Source organism: Python bivittatus, unplaced genomic scaffold (assembly GCF_059951505.1).
Source record: "Python bivittatus isolate LINGU-HERP-01145 unplaced genomic scaffold, Pbiv_v1 ctg000340_np1212, whole genome shotgun sequence".
NCBI lineage: Eukaryota > Metazoa > Chordata > Lepidosauria > Squamata > Pythonidae > Python > Python bivittatus.
The window spans coordinates 2,614,010-2,632,763 of record NW_028277056.1 but is presented as its reverse complement, the minus strand read 5'-3'; the positions used below and the strand labels follow the sequence as shown (position 1 = coordinate 2,632,763).

Here is an 18,754-nt window from a genome sequence, read left to right as displayed (position 1 = left end):
ACGTAGTTGTAACAAATTACCAAGTAGTGTACCTCTTCTCTAAGAGTTTGTAGCTAGATATTTTGTTAAGCTTGTGTTGCTAATAAGTCTTGGATGCTACATTACATGAGAAGATGTGTTTTTCTTTATATTTTGTATGATATTTGCATTTTATGGAATTTTGCATTTGTATCAATAAACACCAGTTAGTATATCTTTTCTGACTGGATTTCTTTGGGAAACAAGAAATGGACATTGCATTATGTTTGCTTTCATGGCTAATATTTTCCTGGAGTTTTTGCTGCGCTCTGCACAAATAGGAGTGTTTGTGATTATCACTCTGCCCGACAAGTGTTTCTCAACCTTGGCAGATTGAAGATATGTAAACTTCAACTTTCAGAATTCCCCAGCCAGCATTCTGCAAGTTGAAGTCTACACATCTTCAAGTTGCTGAGGTTGAGAAACATGCTGTAGAGGAACCCTTGCTGTATCTAGAGCAGGGATGGACAACCTTTTAGAGGGTTGAGGGCTGCTATAGATGAAGCAACAATGCACAGTAGGTGAGCCTGTGCCAGCACATAGGAGGAATCAGGATTTCCTAATTTCTTCCTCAGTTTTCAGGGGAATGTGGTTTTTTCTTCTTCTTTTGTCTCTTCTTTAATCTATGAAGTCAAATGTAGTGTTTACAGAACAGTTTTTGTGTTCCACCAATCTCAAAATGATAGGAAGCTCTGCCACCATTATAGTTGAAGCATGTATGGGACCTCATACGAGTTGGGCTCTGGTTGCCGATCCCTGGGCTAGGATGAGCAGCACCAATAAGGAAAGACTGGGGGCAGTTTGGTGGCAGGCCATTGGGCCTAATGTTTCTCCTACTCAAGCTGTTTCTGCTGCAATTATTTCTGCCCCAGCCAGTTATGTATCTCCATGATCAGGCAAAGTAAACATGTCTCTATGCAGTCCACCTTCCCTTAAGTTCTGAGAGCTGAATAATTCTGATAGCTTCTATAGATCCTTTTCTGAATAGCTCCTAAAACTAATGCACTGTATATAGTCATCTAAGCGTGAAGGTCTGTGAGTTCAGTTCCTGGCAGAGGGTTTGAACCCCATAGAATAATATCTGGCTACCCATGTCCAATGATTCCCAGTACAGATGAAATCGATAACATGGGCCTCCTGGTGGTCAATGTAAATGTCTACCTGCAATTTTGTTTCAGCAAAGCACTGGGTAGGATTAAACATTTTTCCTTCTCCTCTCTTCCTCTGCCTCAAATTACCTATTGCAAAAGTAGCTTTTCTTTTGATGTTGTATGGTGTATGTGTGCAAAGTTCATTCATAAGCAATGGCTTATTGTATCTTTTATCCTAATAATGATTTGAAGGATTAGCAGTAGAGATAGCAAGCAAGGAATTCCCTCTTTGTTCTTTTTCTCTCTGCACAGGGAAGACAAGACTAATTCTCTTAGGCTCTCCCTTTCAATCCCTTCCTTCCTTCCTTCCTTCCTTCCTTCCTTCCTTCCTTCCTTCCTTCCTTCCTTCCTTCCTTCCTTCCTTCCTTCCTTCCTTCCTTCCTCCCTCCCTCCCTCCCTCTCCATGAGAACAGAAAACCCAGAGATGCAGAGTTTCTATCAGAACATGGAACATTCTTAACAAACATCACTTGATGTCTCTTATTTTTAATGGGCTGAATAGAGGCAGAGCCAATGGATACTCAACAGGAATGATTTGCCTAGGAACAAGCAATCCAAGTTTGGTTCATTGAAAGAATAAAAGAAATGTAAAACCAGTGTGGGAAAGCTGAAGAGACTATAGGAGAAAAAAGTCTACCATTTCTAAAGAGAAACTTATTACGAGGTTTTATAATAAGAGGCTGAAAAAAGGCAAGACCTTATCTATGCATGCTAATGAGAAGCTAGAGATATCAAGCCAGCTAGAAGTTCAAGGAAGGGCTCTACCAGAAGCAGCCTTATTGGATTAATATTAAACAGACTCCCATAATGTTTTGAAATTGTTGTAAATGCTCTAAAAATAAAGGAAGATGCAATTTATGATAAACTGTTTAGAAGATTTTAGTATACCCAGAGGTGCTGAGAAGAAGCTAGAAAAGAATGGAGGAAACTACAATCAAGCAGAGATATAGAAGATATTACAACTGTATCAGTCCCAAACATATGAAAATTGAATGCCTTTAGAGAAAAGGGGCTGGTAGCCAAGGTGGGAAGAAATAAATAAGCCACAATCCCAGAGGGGATGACTCATCAAGGGACAACAGAAGGAAAACTGGCAAGTAGAAACGCTTAACAAGTTGGAGGTGATTTTTGGAACCAACTCTGAAAAGCATTATGAGAGGATCTGCACTTACTTTGGTGTGACCAATACTTTAATTAAAGAAAGGGGAGATTCACTGAACTGGACATGGATTGCAAAACTCTCATTCACCTAGCAGATGGAAGACAAGTCTTTCCTGAAAATGAATGAATTGCAAGACTATATTACAAACTGAAAATAAGGGAAACAATTAATCTGATTATTAAAGGAACATTTATGCTCCTGCTCTAGACACTAGTGTCATGATAATGAAATTTGTCACTGGAAGATGCTATGAAGTAAAATTTAAGGGACATTATTTTCTCATGACAATGGAGAAAATTTATGAAAAGGGATTCTGAATTTGTAATGGACTGTGTGAATGCAAAGGTTAAAACCACAAAACCAAACCAACATAAGACATGTTTGAATTTGTGGCGTAGAAGATTAAATCATAGAAATTCAAGTTGAGAGTACAATAACTTTGAAAAAGAGAATTTAGTAAGAGGCCTGAAGACAGATTCATGCAATATAAAATATAAATATATATGCTGTGTAAAGGCAAGAGGAACCAGACTCTTTATTCTTCGATGTAAAATGAAGATGAAATGATTCATGATACTATCTATAGACCCATAAGAACTAAAACTCTTGGAGGGGACTGAATGTTCCGATGACTTTTGTAGATATACATTCACTTCTTTGATCAGTGATAAAGGTAAAATGCTTGTTAAAGGCTATGTTGTAATGTCATGTATTAAGGTCATGACAAAACCTCAGATTCTGCATTCAGACAGTGGAGGTGAGTACAGAATGAATAATATGGTAAGATGCTTGAGGGAAGAGGGCTTTGAGCTGTAGACAACAATACCATGTACCTCCAAGCAGAATGATAGAGAGGGAGATTGTTCTGCAGATAGATGACAAGGTATATGCTTATGGATGCAGAATGATCAAGAAAGTTCTGGGCAGAACAGTCAGGACTGCCATCTCCCTGCAGAACTAATCGCTATCCAAGGTCACATGAATAACACCCTAAGAATTATGGTGCAGAAAGAAGTCCAGCAGGAGCTCTCTCAGAAAGGTTGAATCCAAGCAATGTAGGAACTGAACCTGAAGGGAAGAGCTCATTCAGGCACAACAGATTCTTTTACCTAGCTAGAAACCTCCAGGTGACCAAATAAGAAAGAATATAGCCAAGTTTGCCAATGGAGAGATGCTACAAAGGAAGAGATTGAAGAATTATGTATGGACACTAACAGAATAGTCTCCATGAAGAAAAACGGTAGGTTTTTCAGCATGATGCAGAAGAGGACATTCAGTGATACAAAGCCAGACCATATGTCAATAGTTATCCTCCAAAATGTAGTGACTATCATAATAAGATATTTGCTCCACTTGTGGAACGCACTTCTTAGTTGCAAGGCTCTTTCTGGGCTATCTTCATCAGATAAAACTCTAGCTAAAGTTTCTGTTGCCAATGCATGTGGAGCGTAGGGAGGAAGAAAGCAATTACGTTGCTTGGGAAGCAGCCAGGACGTTCAACGATCACTGCTACGGTGATAGAGGATGCCAAAGGATTGATAACGATCGTGCGCAACTTGGGTCTCAGCTTTATGTCTTGCTGGAAAAAGAGTAATTAATTTCAAACACTGCAACTTCATGCTGATTGTGGCTAACTGCCAGAAATCCTTCTGTGGAGCTAACGGAACGAGCCCTCCCTTCTTTAGTGCAAATGTAAACACTGATCTGATCTTTTGAGAAGACTGCCTATGAATAAGTTGGATGCAATTCAGGACACAGATATGATTTATTTCGTTTATGGCCAGCTTACCCTTTTCTAGGGCTGCCTCCGGACCAGGAGGAGGATTAGCCCACTTCTCTCCTCCCTCCACTGTCTCCTTCTTTTCTTCCTGATTCATTGTTTGCTGATGCCAGAGGAACATCTTACCTTATTCCTAACCTGGGCAATTGCCACTGTGCACTTTTTTGAAATGTAGCTGTTTCCCTCAGCCTGCTGCACGTTTTTGGGAACACAGCCAATGCCAGAAATGGATAGAACTGCATGCATATTCCTGTGCACAATTCTCTTTTGTCAGTGTGCTGTGCTGGCCTTCTCTCTACTTCTCCCCAGTTCGTTTTCTTCCTCCGGAGACTAGTTTGTCTTGGCAAGCAATCCACATACCCCCAGCGGGGTCTGATTATGCCTTTCCTAGTTGGTTCTTTAGTTCCATCTTTCCTTGTCATGGCAGATTAACATCCCTTAGGGTCAGATTCAGCCTGGCTATGATGTGTTTCCTGACTTCACTGCACCCCTTAGCCATAAGATGCATTTTGTTTTCTGCCTGATGCTTCTGTAGTAACATGATTCTTCTGGCTTGTCCCTTGAGTTTCCTTGTTCTAAGTACCCTTCACCCATGAGGAAACCACTTAGGTATTACTCTAGCTTTTGCTGTCATTCACCACTTAAGCAATAAAGGAAGGAGCTCAAGAACTCAGTATGGGAGTATCTGGAGGGAGGAGGTCAAAAAAGTCAAGACGGTGATCACCACTACACAAGCAAAGCCTGTCTGTTTTTATGTGTGCTGTGGATGCAACACACTTAAAAAGATGCATGGCTTTGCCTGTGTGAGGTGGCTGCCATCTTGATTTTTATGACATCCCTTAACTCAACACTTCCTTCAAATGCTCTGCCACAATTGGCATGTTAGCCCAGGATCAAGAGGAAGGAAAGAAAATCTTTTTGACACTCCTTTATCCTGTCTGTGTTGTGTCCTTCCTTTCTTAAAAAATATCTCCACAAGATCTGTGCAGTTGGCTCAACTCAGAGAGGGATTAAACCAACACTATTTTGGTTTATTTTATGGAAGACTAAGATTCTGAGCAAGAGTTCTTCAGTTAGGAGTTCCAAGATGGCCTCACAGGACCTCTTTTCATGTTTGATATTTTATTTTCCAACTGAGGACAAGCAATATCATTTAGCGAGGCTGCAATTAACTACCCCAACTGGTATGTGGTCAGTTCATGTGGCAAAAATGACAATGACACTTTGGCTGGGGCTTGCACATTTAGCCATTCTCCAGTGGGTTCTTACCTCTCTCAGCATTTCTCTTGGGAAGAAAAAATAAGGGATTGAGGAGATGGCCACCATGCTAGCTGCAAAAATGAAACCAAGCCACCAGGCACCAACCCATCGTGGATCCTTGTTAGTGATATGAATTTCCACTGAAATATAACCGAAGGAGAGAGAAACTAAGCCAAACAAAATCAGTGATTAAACTGTGCTAGAACTGAGCTGGAAATCAGAAGGGCTACCTCTGTTTCCCAGTTGTTTTGATAATTGGGGCAGAACTCATGATTTCCCCAGTCCTTTTTAATAAGAGGGCATCCAGATGAGTTGGACTACAACCCCAATTATCCCCACCTGCATGGCCATCAGGAGGATGCCATGTTGGGAACACTGACCTACAGTATCTCTTGCTAGGAATCAGGGGTGTCTGCAGGGAGGGGTCAATAAAGTCAAGATGGTGGCCATAACCATGCAATGGAAGCCTCCTTTTTTATGTACATTGTGGCTTTGATTATATGGCTGTAGCTGCCATCTTGACATTTTTGCCCCCCTGGACACCCCTGCTAGGAAAGTACAAACAATAACAAGTTGTTAATGCCTACACCCAACTATCCACAGTGTAGTTCTCTCCCAGTGTCTTGGATCTCACTTCCCATCATCCCTATTTAGTTATTATAAAACTGTACATATCCATCACAGAACTCTTGGCGGTTCACTCATAATGAAACATACAGTAAAAGCAACACAATTAATCCAGTTAAAATGCCACTAAGAAGTTCTAGTTAAAACAAAACCACAAACAGTGAGGACCAAACCAGTGAAACAAGTTATTAGAAACCAAGTAAAAGGGAATTCCTCCAAGCATTGCTTAAATTCCAAATATCCAACAAAACAAAAATGCTTTGCTACCTTTCTGCAGCTCACCAGGTAGAGGCCAATTGTACCTCAGGGTAAATGATTCCATCATTGTGGACAGCCACAGAAATTGCCTGCCCCTGAGCTCCCATTTCTCACAGGATGAGGACCCAAACCGCGAGAATGTGCCTGAGGGACAGGTATGTTCTGCAGCAGATGGCACTGAGGGTCAGTGGGAGCCAAGCATTTAGGACTTTAAAGGAAAAAATAAAACAATTCTTAACAGTTTCTTGAAAGTGAATTCCAAAACCTATTGGCAACCTGGGAAGCACCTGCAAAATAGGTGCTGAAGCATCTCCCACTAGCCAGTGAGTGGCAGATGTGTTCTCTAACAACTGAAGTCTCTGGGTCATCTTCAAGGGCAGCCCAAAGTACAGTATGCTGCAATAGTCGAGCTTAGAGATGGTAACTAGACTTAGAATTTCCCCACTTGAAGGAGGCCCACAACTGATGTACTAGCTGAAGCTGGGCAAAGCCTAGCCTGGCCATGGCCTCCCTCTGCTGATCCAGCAGGAGCTGTGAGTCCAGGAGAACCACCAGAAGGACCTTCTCCTTCACAGGAAGTGCAGCCCCTTCCATTGTCTACTCAGGAGCATACAAACATACATGTCTTTTAACAGATTACATGCTATCCACTATCTTTCTACCATGATTTGCACATTTTAACATTTTTCCATCCAATTTCTCATCTTCAGGGAACATTCTACAAAGGTACAACAAATTCATCTACTTAGTCTAGTTTTGCACCCTTTTTGCAAGTATAACTTGCAAACGTTCGCTCCATTTTCACCCTGCCAAGCACAGCTACAATACTTTATTACCCTGGTCTTTGATACATTAATTTCCAGACACGTTTCCTTTCCTTTAACTCCTGCTCTTTACCATTTGTTCTACTTCCGTCCCAAGTCTCAGTCTTCCAGGTCAGATTAGATGGATCCCATCGTGCCCTTGATTCATCATGGCTTTCACGTAATGCTTTTTAGTAAGATCGTGGATGCGTAGACTAGCTTGCCACTTTAATTGCACCAGTGCCACATGGTAAGGTCAGTACCAGTCACCCTTGAGGCTTTGGGGTCAGATGTGCCAAATGCAACTAAAGCCCAGTTTTATCCCAAGTGCATGCCAGGTATGCAAGCTACAACATCTAATGTGGAACCCCCTTGCAAGCCAACAACTGTTGCCTACTGTATGTCCCACTGACTGAGAGATCAATGCAACATAATGCCACACAATCAGGCTGCTTGTCTCTCTCTGCCAAAGCCCGGTTCCTCTGAATCCAGTTTTGGCCCTTGCAGTTTCACAGTTCTGTTTTCTTGTCTATCTCTGTACCTTTCTTTCTATGAATCCTCAACCCTAAGTGGCCTAGGAGAGACAAAGGAAATTCTTCAACACTGGTACGTGCTTTCTCTGTGTCCACCAGTAACGTGATCATCATCATCATCATCATCATCATCATCATCATCATCATCGGTTATAGATATATGGGATTTATTTTCTCAGAAATACACTCACATAGAAGGTTTGTTAACTCACTTGCAGAAACTTTGTCAATGTCGACATAAAAACGTAGCATAATCGATCCCAAGATGAATGCTATGGCGGGACCAAGTGCAGTTGCAGCAAAAAGAAATCCTGTGCACAAGAGAAAAACAGGATTTCTGTTCTTAGTGGGAAGACCACTAAGTGTAATCCAAGAACTGCCTCTGTGAAATGGGAACAATGATTCACTCAACAGCCCCTTTCCAGAAGGCTTCCATTCATTATTAATGGTTTTGGTGAATTGGTATCAGCATGTCTGCATGATCCTAGTATAATAAATGAATCAATGTAAACCAAGATCACTGGTGACCTGCTACTACATTTTAAGCTTCCCAGAGAGAAGGTGCATTGTCCCTACAATTAGAGTTTGACCACATAATGATTTTACTGTGCCTCTACTGCAGGACACGTTTCATGGTCATTGCATGATTCTGACAGCAGTTCTGTCCCCGTTTGGAGCCTGCCTGTTATGCCTTTCTTGACCCAGCTGACATGCCACTCAGTTGAACTCTGAAAACCTGCATTAACATATGCAACCCAGGATTGCAGCAAAGCTGGTTGCAAGGCAGGAAAGGTTAAAATTGTTAAGTTACATATAGGATGCAGGATTCTTAGCGATATGGTAGGTAAATAGAGGAACAGATTTTGGGAAGAGATTGGAAGGTCTTTCTGGCTATGAGATCTGCTGGCTCCAAACTGTAGTTTAACCAGCCCCATTCCTAAAGGTCAGGCAATGGGAAGGGGAGAGAAGGGAGCTAGATTGGGAGGGGACAGAAAGATAGCCAGTTCAGAAAACACTTCTCAACTTTGGATGTGGCAAGGCAGAGAAGGAGAAAGGGAAAGAAGAAAAGAAGGACACTTGAAGCCAGAGGGTGGGAAGTTCTCCCTTCCAGCCTAAAAGACTACTTGTGTACAAGAAGTGAAGAAGAGAAGGTAAGGTAAGGAATACCAGAGTGGCAACTGGCAGCTGGATCAAGGTGGAGTGAAGAACTAGAAGTGAGGAGTTTACCTGTGAGGAGAAGCTGGGAAGCACTTTGGAGACCTAGCCCAACAGAAGGAAGATGCAGAGATGAGAAAAATGGGTTGAGGACCTGACCCACAAAGGCAAAAGCAAGCAGCCAACTATAGGTGATGCTGACAGAGACAATTAGACTGAGCACATATTGGTGGGTGGGAATGGTGGGAAAGACAGTTAGTTTGGTTACAGAGCTTTTTATTTGACAGCAAAGCATAGTTAAGATTTCCACTGTTCCTGTGTGTACAGTGTTCACATGTCTATACACTGTTTCTAATGTTATAAGTAAATGCTAGTAATAAGGTCAGATATTCTTTTTTTTATTGGATGCCTTCATTATGATTTTCTGGGGAATATGAATCATAGAATCTTAGAATTGGAAGATACCACCAAATCTAACTGCTGCTCTGTAGAGGATTAATAGATGGTCATCCAGCCTCTAACTGAACATGTTTATTGGTCCATTACCAACTTCCTCTCATGTTATAAACTTTATCCTACAATTTGCCTCCTTCTTGTGTCTATTTGTTTGCATTACAAGAAGAATCTGCCTCCTTGAAGCTTAAATCCATTGCTCGGCATCCTGTGCTCTGAGATAAGAGAACAGGCCATGACTTTCTTCTAATGCCCCTTTGGGTGTCATATTCTTCCATCTTTCTTTTCTGAAGGCTATAAATAACCAACTTGCTCAGTTTCTCCTTCTAAGGTTTAGTTTTCAGATGCCTGCTTTGTTATAAAAATTCTAAGAGGTAATACTTTTGTTAGCCAACTGAAATTTAACAAAATAGTTGCAAGCTTTCACATTTCAAAAACTCTTCACCAGGCAGGTGAATTAATGGGAAAAAAGGGAGTATAACAATATCTTATATTGTTATATCGTTGGGTGCAAAGCTTTCAGAGTTAAGCACACAAATCAGATACCAGGTTCAGATAGTATTAAGATGCAATGGAGGGTCCTCCAAAGCTTGCTAGGAGAACAAAAAAATAAGCATGGCTGGTTTTCTAAAATATAAAAGCCAGCCAGCATATAATCTTTTCAGGGTCCTTTAAGGACTGTGACACCTTTGTTAAGGCAAGGGGATTTGGGGAAATGAAGAATAATGGTCTTCTCTGCTGGGCAGCTCTTTCATGTCTGGGTTCTCACAGAAGTCTTCAGAATGCTAACTGAAGGTCAGGAAGAAAGTGCTTTTATTTCAGCATAGATTCCCATCTACGCTGTACTTTCAAACTCCAGGCTACAGTGTATCTTGAACTTGACAGACCAATTCAAGCCTCTGGACAGAAATTGGGCTGGTGGTGCTCATTGGGTGAATCACAATCAATCTTCTCCCCACAGTGTGTTCTTCTGACATCTGGGATGGCCAAGGATTACGGGGCTTGGCCCAAGCCTTCTGGAAACCAGAGAGGAAAGCTGCCCAGTAGCCATAACCTGGATTATTAATTATTTATTATGCTTATATCTTGCCTTTTCTCCGGGGGCTCAGTCAGTATATTTTATTCACACACCACCACCCTGCAAGCAAGACTGGCCTGGCGAAATGAGGGCTTGATCCTACATTTTCCCAGTCTCACTGCAACTGTTGAATCACTACATACTGGTGGGTTTGGTTAGTTGTTGTTTCTAGTAACTTACCTATATAGAGAGGCGAGTTGGTTGCACTTGCATAGTCATCTATGTAGGAGATGCCAAAGGGCTGGATGGGCACTCCCCCAATTCCCAGCAAGGTCTGCCCGAAGAGGAGCAGCATCAAGACCACGTCGCTTTCCCTCTGGCCGTCAGTGCAGACATCTGTAACGGGTGCTTTCCGGTGTGGGAGACAGATATCTGTAGTGTTACCCGAGGATCCTGTGCAGGGAAAACAAAAGGCTGTGTTCCATGCCTGTGGCTTTCAGGGCTGGATGAACTCCTTCTGCCCCGGTTTGGAAATGGGCGCAGCAAACTGAGTGAAAGGACAAATGCCCCATAGCAACCTCCTCTCGAGGGCTGGTGGCTACTGTCTCCAGCCCGCTTCGCGGGTCTCAAGATGTCCCTTGGAGCAAGTTTTTCCAACCCAGGGCCTTAGCCAAGGGGAACTCTGCAGCAGGGGACTATGATGCCCCCCTCTCCTCAGGGGTCAGCTCTGCAGATGCTAAGAGAACACCATTACTGTGGAAGAGTCAATGGATGTGAAAAGTAAAAGAATAAAAATAGGCATTAAAATTATGAAAATTATATTTTAAGAATTGTGAGTTTCATATACCACTACCTTAACAGAAAAAAATAAATAAATGTATAATAAACATTACATATTTCTTAAAATGCATTGGTTATTCTGAATTATTTACTTCTTGTAATTCAGATAGTGCTGGTTCATTCCAATTAAACTGCCACAGGTTTTTGGAGATGTTTTGGGTTTTTTGTGCCTTTGAGTCAGCCTTGACTCTTGGCGACAGCAGGTGCCTGCAGCTTTTCAGCACCATTATTTGGAAGTGGCTTGCCCTGGCTTTCTTCCTGGGCTGAGAGGGAGCGACTGGCCCAAAGTCACCTGTCTGGCTTTGTGACAAAGGTGGGACTGGAGTTCAAGTTGCCCTGCTTCTAGTCTAGCACCTTCACCGCTAGACCAAACAAGCTCTCCTTCCCCAGTTGTTGGACTACTAAAACGCTTGCCGCCATTACTAAATAGGAAGTTAATTTGGTGCTTGTTATTTGCGCTCCTTCCAGTAACTTAAAATAATTATTATAGGTTCTAACAACCTTTCTGATCCTGCCATTTCACCTCATTTTTGTTCTGAGCTGTATTTATTTATTTATCAAATTTATATAGCGTGTCCATCTCATAAATGTGACTGGGCAGTATACAGTAAAACAAACAATTAAAACGGTCTTTAATAACCATTTAAAATGTCTGATAGTACAATCCTATCAGATAATTAGGAGATCAGTAGAATTAATATATTGAGGTCTTAATGTGTGCAAACATCACTCTGAAAAAACAAATTATTTAATTGTTTTATTAGTTGCCCTAAAACAAATCTGCATCACTGAAGCAATGGGCATGAAACTGAGCAAACTCAGGGAGGCAGTGAAGGACAGGAAGGCCTGGTGTGATATGGTTCATGGGGTCACGAAGAGTAGGACACGACTTAACGACTGAACAACAACAAAAATAAATGCAATGGAAGTCAACCCATAAATACAAAATATATTGAATCCATATTAAATCTAAATGTTTAAAATGTTTGCATTTCTCATTAAGACCACACCTGCACACACTCCCAATTTTATTTTAGTTTTTTCTTCAACTGCTTTTTGATTTGTATATTATTTGATTTCTACTTAATTCTGTATTTTGCCAGTAGGATGCCCATTTTAACACCTGCCTGTGGGATTGTTGTCGTTTGAAGCAGGGGGAGTCTAAAAAGCCAACATGACAGCTGCATAACCTTTTCTACACACTGTCACAGATGCCGTCTTGACTTTTTTGGTTCCCCACCCCACTTGGACGCCCCTGCTATGAAGATGCCTCAGGCTACTTCAGATCCCTGATCCATCCAACACTGTGATAACTATTCTTGTTAGTAGTAGAAGCCTTTTTCCCAGCCTCTAATATTGCAATATTGGAGCTGACCTCCAGGTTTTTCCAAGAATGGGGGGAGCTGTGGTTTAAGACAACTGCAGGGAAAGGGGAATTTGGTGGGGAGCGTTCACTAATCACCTTCTATCCTATTTACTATCCAGTCTTTCTTTACAGAAAGAGGGCAAACCTTCCAACATTTTGGGGCCCACAGTAGGCTTACATGGCATGTTGAAGATCACACTCCCAATATGAGTAGCATCAGAAACTTGGGGGGTGGGAGAATAGATGTTTAAGAGTGAAATAAGGAACTTAAAACCTACTTTGCCCCTTAAACCTCTCCAAACCATTAAAAAATGTAAAAAAAAAAATAAATAAATAAATTAAAGGCTGAGATTTTTGGCCCATTCTGGGCAGGTTTGGGATCTACAAAAAGGATGCTGTGACTGCATGCAGCCCCTAAACTATATTTTTTCCTACCTCAAAAGTACAAAAGCTTAGGAATGTTTATTTTTTATTTATTTCTTATTTTGGTGTTTATGCCACTCAATTTTCAATGACGCTGAGCGGCTTACAAAGCAGAAGACAAAGAATTAGAAATAAATTACATTACAGTATAATTTCTTATATAAGAAATTATATAAGGAATATAATCAGTCAATGACATAATTATATAACATGGCTTTGTAGAAAGATAAATAGGTTATTGGCTTAGTCATTTATAATGTTGAAGAGCTAGAAATCAATGGATTTTCCGCAGTTCCAAATTTGAAATCTGAAAAAAAGCTTCATGAAGAACATTTACAGAAAGTCCTCACCAGAAATGGAGTGATCGTATTCATAAGGTCCTGAAACAAAGTGAGGAAGAGAAATGACCAATCCTGCCACAGAAACGAGGATGGCACCGCAGCCAATGACACGGGGCCTGTGAACTCGGCTCCCAAAATAACTCACAAAGATAATTAGCATTGTGTTTCCAATCTGGGGGATGAGAGGAAAGGAGGGGAGATCTTTAAAAATGCTGAAGAAACTACATCTATGTGAAAGATAGCAAGTCAGATCAAAATGTAATTGTGATCACTTTTTAAAAAATATCAGTAAATACTGTAGTTTGCACTAAAAAGCATTGGTTGGCATTATTATCACCCCTTAGAAAAAGGATTTTTTTCACCCAGTATCCAATTATTCTTATTCTACATTATTTTAATTAGTAGGTATTACAGAATTAAATTCACAAATATGTGTATATCATATTCCAGTTTACAAGGCCCATTCCTGGGGGGACAATACTGTATATCAGTATACGAATACTGTAGAAAAAATAATTTCTTATTATAAAATAAAAAATAGAACTGAGAATTCTTTCATGAAAACCTCCAAACTACTTTATTGAAGATTTGTAAAGCAATGATGAACTGCTTTTTATTACAGGAAAAGCTATGTAAAAAGGGGCCAGGGTTGTTGCAGGGTTGTGTGAAGATTATTCTCAACACCTGGTGGATACACCTGCTTGGGTTTACTCCTATGGAGCTGACTGAGGCACATTCCTATGATGCTGTCTGGGAGTTTGATCCTGTAGGTCCTGAGGAGGTGGACAGGATTCTTGGCACTGTGAGTGCAGCCACCCGTGTTTTAGATCCATGCCCTCCTGGTTGGTCAGGGCCTCTAGGTAGGAGGCGTGTGAGTGGATCAATGTGGTGGTGAATGCTTCCTTGAGGAATGGGGTAGTCCCACTGGCTCTGAAAGCGGTGGTGATGCACACCCTTCTCAAAAAACCATTGCTGGACCCACAGATCTGGACAATTTTCATCCAGCTGCCAACTTTTCCTTGTTGGGGAAGGTTGTTGAGAAGGTGGTTGGCCTACAGTTCCAACAGGTCCTGGAGGAAGCAGAGTATCTGGATTCCTTTCAGTCGTGTCTCAGACTAGGATATATACTGAGAAGCTTTAGTTGGACTCTGGCAGGCCTGGAATGAGGATAGTGTCTGGCCCTTCTTGATTTCTTGGTGGCCTTTGATACTATTGACCATGGTACCCTTTTGGATTGGCTCAGGGGGTTAGGAGTAGGAGGCAATGTTTTGTAGTGGTTCTCTTCCTTCCTCCAAGGCCAGTTTCAGTTGGTGATGGGGGTGGGGGGAAGAACAGTCTAATCTGCAGGGTGCCTCAAGGCTCTCCCCCTTCCTTCTCCTTTTTAACATCTATATGAAGCTGCTGGGCAAGGACATCCATCTGCATGGAGTACAATATCATCAGTCTGATGATGAAACTCAATTGTTTATCTCAGCCCTCAGAATAGGCTTTGCCTCAATCTTACCAATCCCGAGTGGCTGTGGGTTTGGGGCTCCATGGGTCCTGGAACTAGATTTCATCTTTGACTCTGGGTGGGGTTGCACCACCCTGCTCAGATTCAATGAACAATTTGGGAGTCCTCCTGAACTTACAACTCCTGTTTGGAAAGCAGGTGGCAGCCGAAACCAAGGGAACCTTTGCACAGCTTCATTTTGTGTGCCAATTACACCCATTCCTGGATCAGGGGGATCTGTTCATGGTCATTCACATCTTAGTCACCTCTCAATTGGGTGGGTGCCCTTGAAGACCATCTGGAAACTTCAATTGGCCCAGAATGTAGCATGTGGGTAGTCAGGGGTATTCCTCATTGCACCCATGTTAAACCTCTATCCCGTGAGCTGCACTGGCCCCTATAAGTTTCTGGGTGCAATTCAAGATACTGGTTATCACCTACAAAACTCTGCATGGCATAGGACTGGATTATTTGTGGGACTGCCTTCTCCCAAGGGTATCTCCCCATCCTATATGCTCCAAAAGGGAGGACATCCTTGTCGGCCCTCCCGGGTAAACCAGACAGGAAACACGACCAGATGAGCTACTTCTACTGTATTGTTAGGCTACATTAACAGATTCCTGCAAGTCTGAAAGTACAAATCTCCCTCCATCTCCATTTACCACCTGATCAGTTAGGGCAGGTCCTTTCTAAGTTTCTTTCTCTGACTATTACTCAGTTGTGGGCTCTCGCCCCTTTTATCTGATCATTCCCTAAGCAACATCTCTTCCCCATGTCTTCCAAGGTCATTCTCACATTCCATTACAACTCTCCAGAAGCCTTCTTGGAAAAAATATCACTTTGGGAGATGTAAGAGGCCCTTCCCTTTGGAATGATTTCTGTCCCCCTCCCAGTGATACGATTGGTCCTGACCCTGTTGGCCTTTATAAAAACAGTTGGGAACTGGTTCTTTCCCTGAGTGGTTGGGTCAGGATGCGTAAAGTTCCCCATTGGTGAGATATAATATATTTTAGTCCTAATTGTCATTTAATTGTTTTAGTTTGCTTTAATGGTACATATTATTTCTCTTTTGTATTTTTCCTTAATGGTTTTATATGTCACCCAGTGATGCTGCTTGAGTTGGGTGGTCATAGAAATGTTCTAAATAAATGAATACATGATTTCCCTTATTTACTGTAAGAAATATTAAACATATGAAGAGGCTACAATTAAGGTCCAGCAGCATTTCTGTTTTTTAAAATTAAAAATATATTCTTATCAGAGGAAAAAGAGATGGTAAGCTAATAAACAAAATTATTAGTTTAAAATGGTGAATGCTAATCTATTTCTCATTGAAAGAATAGGTCTGGAAATTATGAGATATACATATGATAAAACTCACTAATATTGTTGAATTTAGAAAAGGGAGAATGTCGGAAAATAATTTCATTGAAAATTGGAGTTTGTTTATAAAATACTAGAAAACCAGGTGTTACTCTTTTCCATTCAACCCTTTGTTTTGCTAGAAGTCCAGAACATAAAAGAACATGGTAAAATGCATTACAGATTATAAGTTTATAAGATTTAAATGTTGATATTTAAATACTACATAGATTAATAATGGTAGTAATAGTAGTAGTGGCACTTTACTAGTAGTAACTATAGCACTAGTGGTAGTGCAGTAATGGCAAACTGGAGAAAACAAGATGCAGGTGCCAAAGATGGTACCTCATGGAAAGAGGCCACCAAGCCAGACGTCTGGCTGGACAAACCAAAACGCTTCTCAATGGTTGAAATGGAGCTTTTCATGTAGCCAGATGTCATCAGTTGAGAGAGCTGCAGGAATCCTTGGCAGAAAACAAAGAACTGCAGGGAATAAATGAGTAAGAGTTAGAACTGCATCTGAGCTGGCCTTATCTTGGACCCTGCTATTAGACAGTTTCATAGTCAAAACAAGCAAGTCAGTCCATCACAGTTAGGATGAGATGTAGTGACAGTCAGTAGTGACAGAAATACGCTCTTTGTACCTATGCTCAAGGACAATCCTTGTCTTTACAATTCTTCACAGGGAAATTGTCTCTTAAAATTTCTTCTCTAACAAGGGCTTGAAGAAGTTAAATCTACCTCAGAGTTTGCCCATTTAAAAAACAAAAAACAAAAAAACAAAAACCAGTAAAGCACTCCACAAAAATCTTATTTTTAACCAAAAAATGACAAACCCGGTATATTTAGCCCAGAGTATTTTAACAGTGGAAGGCGAAAAACTGCATGGGAAAAGCCCAACTTTAAAAGGCATCGAGGAACTATCCCTTCCAAATGAGTTCTCACAGGTTTTTGTTAACTTCTTTTTTTCTATATTTTTTAATCTCCTTAAATGTCTCTAAAATGTGAGTTGCTTTCAATATCTATACATGTACAGTATGTTGAGCAAAAATAGGGACTATAGCTGAAAGCCATATATTCAAGTTAAATTGCTTTTCGTCTTTGGAGCAATGGGGTTAATTTAGCAAATGCTCAGAGTACTTACTTTGATAGTGTGAAATGGATTAGAACAGCAAAATCTTCCAAATGAGCCTTTGCTTTCATCTGGCATTTTCTCACCTATGCTCTGTATCTCTGCAGAAGAGAAATCATGCTGTTCAATGCACAGAAGGTTCCAGTTGGTTTAGTTCAATGGGGAGATGTGAACAACTGCTAGGGCAATGCAATTGTAACAAGCTTTCTATTACTCCAAGCTGAGGCTATTGTTCGGATGGTTTTTAAAGACTGGCTTCTCCAGAACACCCCCACCCCACCCCACCCCAACCGTCAAGCCCACTACCATATCAAACCTATCAAATCGTTCTCTTCCTTCCGCCTTACACCCATTTCTTTCTCTACTATTTAATTTCATTTCTATGCAGCCCAGTCCAAAGGCTCTGGGTGGCTAACAATCCCATCATAAAATAACACCCACAGAGAAAGAAAAAAGTAACCTGAAAATATCAGAATCAAAACGTAAAACCAGAGAATGCAAAAGTCACGCATTCACAAACTCCATCTTCAATTAGAGCATACCCTCCTCCTGTGCTACATGGTTTTGACAGCTTTCCTGTGGCCACCATTTCAAGAACCCTGAAGTTCAGAAGGCATGCCTTTGTATTCCTATGCAGATTTCACCCTAAGCTTGAACGTTACTGTTGAAAGAGGCCTATTTGACACATTATGCTTCATTCCCCTCCTCACCCCTGTAATTCTATTTTCTCCTGAGAATGGAGAAATTGAGAGGCTAATACAATTTGGATCACATTTATGTTGTCAAGCTTGATCCTGTCAAGACAAGCAGAACTGAATTAAACTGTTTGTTTCTACAGCTGTAGAGAAGAAAAATGAATAAAAGGCATAAATCCAAGAGCACAAGCTGTTTGGTATCAGCTGACACTTGTAAATAGTTTTCATCAACTTTTGAATAATGAGTTGTGGCTCTTCCAGGCTTCTCCATCGCAGGAGATGTCCACAGTGGAGGGGACTGAAACACCTCAGCTTATCAGTTTACTTCTTCCCAAGCTATTTCTTGCAGCCACATAAACGTTGAAAGCAGACTTCTTAAACCGAATCAGACCACAGGATGGATTCATTTTTAGGATTCATATCTCATAACTATCCCATCTTTCCTTCAAGGAAGTCAAAGAGAAAGGTATGTTCTTTTCCCACTCCAGGACAAAGTCACTTTTGCTCACGGCAACCCAAGACTCTGGCCCAGCAGTTTTAGAGCTGCCTGCTTCATTGCCTGCTCACCACCATCGATGGAGGCACTGGGATGGTTGCACTGTCTTGCGCTTGTTGCAGCCCCCATATCAGGAAAGCCCCACTGGGGATCTCTGGAAGCTGCTAGTAACTTTCTGCCTTGTGCTGAGCATCATCAGAATTAGGCATTAGGGACTTAGACATTCCCACTGCAACAATGAAATGTCTAGTATGATACTACAGTGTGACCAAAAGGTCCAATGCCGCATGAGGACTCTGCTGTTAGCTCCACCAATATGCTACCTCTAGGAACCAGCCCTTCCAAGTGAAGTTCCAATGTGCAATATTGCCCATGTTAGGATTTCTTGC

General features: G+C 41.3%; 1 protein-coding gene across 1 annotated transcript in view; it reads right to left on the bottom strand.

The window, feature by feature from the left end:
- Positions 1 to 17,268, bottom strand: part of SLCO2B1 (solute carrier organic anion transporter family member 2B1) — a 32,160-nt gene extending 14,892 nt beyond the window's left edge. Inside the window, exons 1-6 of the mRNA XM_088140838.1 lie at positions 17,187 to 17,268; positions 16,388 to 16,525; positions 13,198 to 13,360; positions 10,459 to 10,671; positions 7,805 to 7,903; positions 5,381 to 5,511 (exon numbers count right to left, since the gene is read on the bottom strand). Coding sequence (XP_087996964.1) covers positions 5,381 to 5,511; positions 7,805 to 7,903; positions 10,459 to 10,671; positions 13,198 to 13,360; positions 16,388 to 16,525; positions 17,187 to 17,252 — 810 coding nt within the window. The 5' untranslated portion in view covers positions 17,253 to 17,268. The remainder of the gene's footprint in view (positions 1 to 5,380; positions 5,512 to 7,804; positions 7,904 to 10,458; positions 10,672 to 13,197; positions 13,361 to 16,387; positions 16,526 to 17,186) is intronic.
- Between the last annotated feature and the right edge of the window lie 1,486 nt (positions 17,269 to 18,754).